Here is an 8,586-nt window from a genome sequence, read left to right on the forward strand (position 1 = left end):
CGCCCAACAGTCTTATTTCTGTAAGGGCTGTGTGATTCGCTGCCGGGCGGCGTCAGCTGACAATGCGGCAGGACAAAACCATTCGCGGTCTCATTATACCCTAGACACATTAAACACAATATTCTTCTTCCTATTATTATTATTATTAAAAGCATAAATGAACCAAAAATTATTAGTAAATTTATTAGTAAAAAGTACAAAAAATACCTTGATAAAAGTTTTTAGAAAAGAAAAAAATCTTAGGAAATCGAAAAAAATGTCTTAAAAACTGTCCTGGAAAAAATTGCTTAAAAATTCTAATAATTCTGTAACATAATTTTAAATATTTAATTGTGATAATTACTTATAAAAATAGTTTTCCCTAGCTTTTTATTTTTACCAGACATTTCCCCCCAAGTTCTGAATCCCCTAATTTCTTGCAATTTGAGCATTTGTTGCCAAAGTCCTCTCTGCCTCTTTTCTTCTGTGTTTGAATGAAGCTGCGTGAACGAGCTCAAAGGGTTCAGAGCTTTGAATCATTGTGAAAGGTGTCTGAAAGCAGCAAAACAAGTGATGTCGCTCCAGGTGTGAAAGGGTTAATAGACCAAAGCGTGACTGATCAGTCGATTACGAATTGATCCGATGGATCCATAACAAAGGAACAGTTATCTACAGCTCCTAGAGAAACCAAACCTCTCCTCAGAAACAGCATTTTGCTGGTTTTATGAAGCAAATATGACGTTTCGACCTCATTCAGAGCTTTATTTGAAAACGCACATTTGCAGCTCGCCCTCGGCGTTGCGTGTGTATTATGGGATGTTACAGCGCTTTATGTTGTTTGCAAACCGAGCGAGCGAGCAAATCGAATTTCACCTCAGCAGCCCGTTAGTCCACCAGCCGCCCTGAGGGAGATCCGGCTGTCAGCTCCGCTTCACGTCCCAAAAACACCGCCACACTGCAGCCTTTTCTTCTCTCTTCGCTTTGTGTCCTGCGCCTGATTTACCCACAACCCCCTGCTTCATGCGGACTAGCAGAGGGCCGAGCACAGAGCGGTGAAGGGATGACCAAGTTAGCACCGCACTGGTTCCCTCGTCAAAAACCTTACGGGATTTTTGAATGTGATTTTCGGTTATCACCAGAAATAAGCTCTGTGGCGAACACGAGTTTATGAGACTGACATGTTTTGTTCAGCGTGATGATCTTCACAGATGAACTCCACTTTTGTGTGTTTTCGAAACGTAAATGAAATCGCCAGAAGCAAAAAGCTGTTAGGCTATACAGGAACTACATCGCGGTCTCACGTATTAAGCGTCACCACTACAAACACTGTAAAACACGATCGAAAAATATTATAAACAGATAAATGTACAAGTCTGAGTGCGGCTCTGTAAAGCTGTGGAGGCGTAAGAGTGTGTTCGATGAGTTTCTGTGTCCGCTGTGAGGACGTCTAACGTCCCCGACACACTCTGTAGTCCAGTTTAGCCACTTGTTAGCAACCCCCTTTTTTAAGACGAGTGAAACCATAAAAGTTCAAAAATCGGCTTTAAGCGGACGTATTTTACGTTGCAGAACAAAACGTGTAAATATCTTCAGCCTGTGTTAACCACAGACCTCATTTAAGGCATTTTACTGAAAACCCACAAACCCAGAGACTCAAGTGTTCTGACATCAGTCGGAGCCGGCAGCGCAGGCCAAAATGCTAAATCGCAAACACGTTTGGAGGACTCGTGGGACGCAGCTGCACGCGGTGGACACGAGACGATTTACGCCACGCGTCTTTCCGATTCAGTGTGTGTGATCGCGTCATCATCACACACACACACACAAAGGTTTGAGGACAGTTAATAACTGCGCTCGCCGCTCGCGGGAAATGATAAACCCGCGCTACATCTCAATGTTCTGAGCATCAGTCGCTGCCTCGCAGGCCACTCGCTGCGTAAATCCAAACGCCGTGGAGCCGTGGGACGCAGCTGACCTGTCCGGTGGACACGAGACGATTTACACCACACACGCGTCACCTCCGATCTCAGAGTTTATCGCGTCTTGATGAGACACACACCTCCACTGAAAGGTTTGAGGACAGTATAATAACACCCTCCCCAGAGATCCATCGACTCTAACCCAAAACAACTGTCAAATTCGTCTCAACCCTAGCTCTTCCTCTCAACGCCACACCACTCTCCCCCCCACACAGACAGGACACACACACACACAACACACACACACACACACACACACACACACTCACACACACATATACACACACACACACACACACATACACACATACACACACACACACACCAAAAAACCCTAACCCTAACACTAACCCAACAACAAATACAATACTACACAAAACACGCGCACACACACACACGCACACACACACACACACCAAAAAACCCTAACCCTAACACTAACCCAACAACAAATACAATACTAAACAACACGCGCACACACACACGCACACACACGCACACACACACACACAGACACACACACACAAACAACACACACGTGCACACACACACACACACACACACACACACATACACACACACAAACACACACACGTGCACACACACCGGCCCTGCAGCAAGACTCCATCCACACACACTGATCATTGTAACCCTTTGAAAGCTGAGCAATGAGCAACATAAGATGTGACCCGAAACTCAGCAAGACATAAAAATACAGAAAAAAAAAAAAAAAGAAATTTAAAAAAAGAGTAAAAAGGAAAAAGTACAAGAAAATTACCTGAAAGTGTGTAATTTTTTTTTTTTTAAATGGAAATGCTCTGGAAAAAGTGCTTAATCAATTAGAATAATTTGGTGACATGTGTGTTTAATATGTAATTATGATATATATATTTTTTGCTCTAGCTTTGTTTTTTTTTCCAAATACATTTTCTCTTATTCTTATTTTCAACTGATTATAAACTAAAAACAGCAGACTGATTTCTACTATAATATACTCTAAATCCTACAGACCGGAGCTGTAAAAAACACTCCTGTTCATGTGAAATAGCACTGATCAACTTCTTCATTTATTCATTCATTTTGGTTTTATTTATGGCTGAGGTTGTTATTTTGTGCTGTTAAATGTCTTTGAGCATTGTGAAAAGTGCTGTATGAATGAAAATGTATTATTATCATTATTATGATTATTATTATCAACTTTAGGAAATTTTATTCTGCAGTATATTTTTAGTATAATTGTGTCATTTTGGAGGCATCTGTATAATAACTTTCTCTTTTCACGTTTTCTATCTCGCTCTGCTTCTTTCAATCACTTTCAATTTCCCAATTTAAATTTCATCATTCTGTCATCATAATCATTTCATCTCTTTCTCATCCCGCCTGCTGTGTGTCTGTCCTTCACACACACACACAAACACACACACACACACTGGGCTGGAAGCTGGACAGAGGTCTTTAAACATGACAGAGATGACGAATAATTTCATGTTGAGGGACATGAGAGAGACGCTCAGGAACCAGCTGATGTATTTCTATTCCTGAGAGGACATTGTCATCGTCATGGGAAACCAGTCAATCTAAAGGTCATTATAACATCATCTATAAAACCTACATCAATAAAATGTCACAACTCTCCCAAAAATGTGTCTTAAAGGTTTCATTCATTTCCTAAACGTGACCTAACTTCTAATAAATGCCCTGACTTTCCAAAAATGTTCCAACTTTGCAAAAATGTCCTCACTTTTCAAAAGATGTCCTAACTTTGAAAAAATCCACATTTTTGTCTTTACTTTTCAAAATGACCTCACATGCTGAAACAGAAATGTCTTCTCTCACAACAATGTCCTCATGTCTTCATGTTCAAAACATGCCTACTTTCCAAATATGTCCTTAATATCTAAAACGTTCTGACTTTGCAAAAATGTTCAGCTTAAAAAAAAAATCTGCACTTTAAAAAACAAAGTCTTGACTTTCCAAAATGACCTCAGGTTACAGAAATGTCCTCTCTTGTGTTAATGTGTCAAACACACACTACTTTCCAAAACTGCTCTTTTCTGCTTTACGTCGTGCTCCACTGTCCTCTCTCTTCATGTCTCTTCGTCTTGGTCTCGTCGTTACCTGACATGAGTCGACGCTGCGCCTCAGAGCAGCTTCAGCAGCTGTAGTTTGTAGTTTTGCTGCAGCTCTGAGTGAATCACACATTCATCAGACTTCATCAGTCTGTCCAAACCCAATCTCAGCTCTGTGAGGACTCTGTCTCTTCTGTCTCTGTCGCTGCAGCAACAGAAACTCCCCCGCTGAAGTCCCAGAGACACTCTTTAAATACCAGCTATACTCACTGACAGCTGTGGAGAAGTACTCAGACCTCTAACTGAAGTACCACAAAGAGTCAGCACTCAAAAGTACGTGAGTAAAATGACCAACTGAAGAGGAGACACGACACGCATCAAACTAAGTTTCCTCCCACAAACAGTTTCTTCTTGTGATGAAATGTGAGGAAAATTCTCCTGATGTTTTCCCCTTAAAGTGAAGAGTTGAGACAACTCGGTCCTGGTGAAAATAATTAGTTATTTAAAAACTAACAATATTTCAGTAAATAAATAGTTATTCCGTAAGTGTCTGAGCCCTGAAGGAGCTCCACAGCTAAATAAAAAGTATTAAAGTTAGTGTTGGGGCTGCCTGAAGTTTTTAAGTTAACACAGGGGACATTAACCGTAAATGGGAGGACGGAGGAGGTGTTTTTAGGAGGCTGAGGAGTTTCTGAAACAGACGAGAGTACGGCTCAGAGACAAAGATGTAGAAAAAACTGAACTCAGATGATGCTGGGAAAATGTTTGTTCGCATTGAATTCAAATCTTCCACCGAACGCAACAACGCTGTGACGGCAGAAATAAATTACGACTCTGAGAAATTTTTCAGCTGGAAAATACAACTGAGCAGAATCACACAAACTTTCCCAGTCTGACATGGTGACATGTCTTCATTTCCGCCAGCTGTCCACACCTCGCAGGCTCACAAAAGAGCATGTCTGTGACAACCAATCACACCTGTTAAAAGAATGTGTCATACCTCACAACAAGGGCTGGGATAAATCCAGTACACGCCATGTATAAAAAGGACTTTATCAAGAATATCGAGTTTGAATTGTCTGGTTGTTATTTTAGCCACCAGCCCGAGACTCTCGTCAGCTTTTGTTTTTTCCCGCTCTCTCGTCAGACTCTCTGCCTCTCTCTCTCTCTCTCTCTCTCTCTCACGACACAACACACACACACACACACACACAGCCGCACACCGTCATGGTTCAGTCGCTCTGCAGAGACCTGCAGATACTCTGAATGTGTCGACCTGAGAGCTGTTAGTTAGTCATGCTTTAAACTTCCTGCTAACGTCCAACTGTTGACAGGAAGCTTCCAGTGCAAAAATGTCAACACTTCAAAATAAAAGCACCATGGGTCCCACTCTGATTTATTTAATTATAACATTTTTTTATTTTATTTAACGTTACTATAGCAGTGCTTTATGTAACTTTATACTTTAACATTGTGACAGTATTTTATTGTATATATATATATATAGTGTATAAAAACAGTGGTGGATGAAGTAGGGTCTTTTTTTAAATTTAATTTTTACTTTGTAAAACAACAAAAAGTCCTGCACTTATTCAGTATAACCACCAGAATTTAATGTTTCACAAACTTTAAACTGCTTTTAAAAATCATCACCAAACTTTTTTCAGCTGATTACTTACATTACGTTTTCTGAAACTGTATGTTAATATATGCAAATGAGACATGATCTTATTAAATATATGTGGCTTTTGCATAAATGTACAGAACAGAAATCTGAACTAAAATAAACACCTTAATGTAGTGTATTTCAGACATTTTCTGTCCACTTGTCTCAAAGAAGAAGATGTGTTATGGAAGCAAAAAAAATGTCCTGACTAACGGGGGTCATATATTCACACACACACACACACACACACACACACACACACACACACACACACACACACTGAGAGCAACGAATTCAGCCAAAAAACATCAGCCGGCTCATGAGTGATTTCGGAAACCTCAGTGAGGAGGTGTGGCTCACGGGTTGTTGGGTGTGATGCAGTCGTTTATCAGTATGATTGGTTGTCACAGAGAGATGTGGACAGCCCGTAGAGAAATGAAATAAACTGCGTCACAATGTGAGACTGTGAGAGAGCTGTTCCTGTGATCACACCGCCGTGCTGCTGCCCGAAACCTCTGCGTGCTGAGATCACTTTATTCTTGGTGTTAACGCGTTGGGTGGGAACTAATGACATCAAACGCAAACATTTTCCCTGCATCATCTAACCTGTCGTGATTCATTAAGGTTTTGAAACTCGAGCAAATTAGCTTAATTTCTTTCAAAAACATGGAGAGTAGGCGATGAGCTTTAAAGATCTAGAAAAAAAATACCTGAAATTAGCACAACAAAAAAAAATAATTGCTTTTTAAAAAAGTAGTAAATGAAAAACAATAAAAATAAATATTAATATAAAATATCAATATTTATATGACCAATAAAGTTAGAATTATAATATCATGAATATAATTTTCTTGATATTCTTTCTAATTATTTGAGAATTTGTTAAGATAATTTCATGTCATTTGTTTCCCCCTTCTTTAAATTTTTTTTTTTTTTTAAAGAAATCAAACCAATTTTGTCCCACTATTCAAAGGTTTAAATGCTTGTGAAAAATGTCTGAAAACAGCACGAGATAACTGATCTCGATCCTGGTTTTGGAGGTTAACTGACTGTAATCCAGCGTTTTTGGAGAATATTTCTCCTGCCTGTCATTTTCTCCTCTGCTTCAGAAACACTTTGTGAATAACCAAGTCTTAACTTTAAGGGTAAGTTCTTGAATAAATGTCTTAATTCTGAGGATTTTTCTTAGAATTTTGTTCATCAGGAGCAGCTCTTTCCTGCTGTTTTAGTGACTGCGCAGACTAAACACACACACACACACACACACACACACACACACACACATACACCTAAAATCCTGTCGCTTTCTGAGTACAGACATATAGTTTTTTAGAATTAGATCATTATAATTAGTATATGATCAGAATGGATGAGCGAACAGCAGACTCCCTCTCAGCAGGTTTTACTTGTTACTGGGACAGACTGTCATAAGAAGCGCGTCAGAGTCACTGATGATTGGGATGATTTGGAAACATTCGGGATAAAGAAAATGAAGATCTGGTCCGTCCTACCTGTCCGCGCTGAGCGCCGTGAGCGTGAACACGGACACGCCGACCGAGGTGAGCTGGATGACGGGGATGAGCTTGCACGCCGCCTCGCCGAACACCCACTCCTCGGAGAGAAGTAGCGAAAGGCGTCCACGGGCACGCAAGTGACGAGTAGCAGCAGGTCTCCCGCCGCCAGGCTGGAGATGAAGATGTTGGGCACGCTGCGCATGGCGCTGTTGGTGATGAAGATCTTGACCAGCGTGATGTTTCCCAGCAGCCCCACGGTGATAATCACGATGTACACCGAGGTCATGACGCAGCGCACGGCCAGGTGCACCGTCTCCCCGCCGTCAGAGGACGCCCACCAGCCCGGCCTCCTCCTCGGAGGAGTTGGGGCTCAGAGCCGCGGAGTCTCCGGCCAGGGACGGTGGCAGCTGGGAGAGCGACTCGTCGTCCATCGCCCGCGGCGGGAAAATATCCGGAGAGACGCGCGCAACGAGAGGACTTCGCGCGTAAATACGCGGTGACAGCCGGGATTTTTTTTCTTTACTCCGAAAGAACCTGATGAGATGGAAAAACTTTCTCTAACAGCTGACTGACATCTGCTCCTCTCACCGACTGAGAGGAGACTGAGAGGAGAGGAGGGAGAGAGGAGGGAGAAGAGGAGGGGGGAGAGGAGAGGAGGAGAGAGAGGTGGGGCGAGAGGAAGGAGAGGGAGGAGGAGAGTGACTGAGAGGAGAGGAGAGAGGAGAGGAGAGGAGGGAGAGGGCGGAGACTGAGAGGAGGGGAGAGGAGAGGAGAGGAGGGAGAGAGGAGACTGAGAGGAGGAGGGAGATGTGGGAGAGGAGAGAGAGGGAGAGAAGGAGACTGAGAGGAGGGAGAGAGGAGAGGAGAGGAGGGAGAGAGGAGACTGAGAGGAGGGGGATGAGGAGAGGAGAGGAGTGTGAGAGAGGAGACTGAGAGTGAGGGAGAGAGGGAGTGAGGAGGACTGAGGAGGAGGAGGGATGAGAGGAGGGAGGAGGGAGAGGAGAGGATGAGGAGGAGGGAGAGGAGACTGAGAGGAGGGAGATGCCGGGAGGAGAGGAGAGGAGAGGAGGGAGAGGAGACTGAGAGGAGGGAGAGCGAGAGGAGACTGAGAGAGGGAGGAGGAGGGGAGGAGAGGAGACTGAGAGGAGGGAGAGAGGAGAGGAGAGGAGGGGGAGAGAGAGACTGAGAGGAGAGGACGGCTGGGGAGAGAGGAGAGGAGGGAGACTGAGGGAGGGAGAGAGGAGAGGAGAGGAGAGGAGGAGAGAGGAGAGGAGGCTTGTTGGGAGTGAGGAGACTTGAGAGGAGAGGAGACTGAGAGGAGGGAGGAGAGAGGAGACTGAGAGGAGAGGAGACATGAGAAGGAGGGAGAGAGAGACTGA

At 43.3% G+C, this 8,586-nt stretch overlaps 1 protein-coding gene across 1 annotated transcript in view; it reads right to left on the minus strand.

Moving 5' to 3' along the window:
• Positions 1-7,638, minus strand: part of nmbr (neuromedin B receptor) — a 34,533-nt gene extending 26,895 nt beyond the window's left edge. The window contains 3 exon segments of the mRNA XM_042503976.1: positions 7,205-7,311; positions 7,314-7,553; positions 7,555-7,638. Coding sequence (XP_042359910.1) covers positions 7,205-7,311; positions 7,314-7,553; positions 7,555-7,638 — 431 coding nt within the window.
• Positions 7,639-8,586: the final 948 nt, after the last annotated feature.

Source organism: Plectropomus leopardus, chromosome 16 (assembly GCF_008729295.1).
Source record: "Plectropomus leopardus isolate mb chromosome 16, YSFRI_Pleo_2.0, whole genome shotgun sequence".
Taxonomy (NCBI): Eukaryota; Metazoa; Chordata; class Actinopteri; order Perciformes; family Serranidae; genus Plectropomus; species Plectropomus leopardus.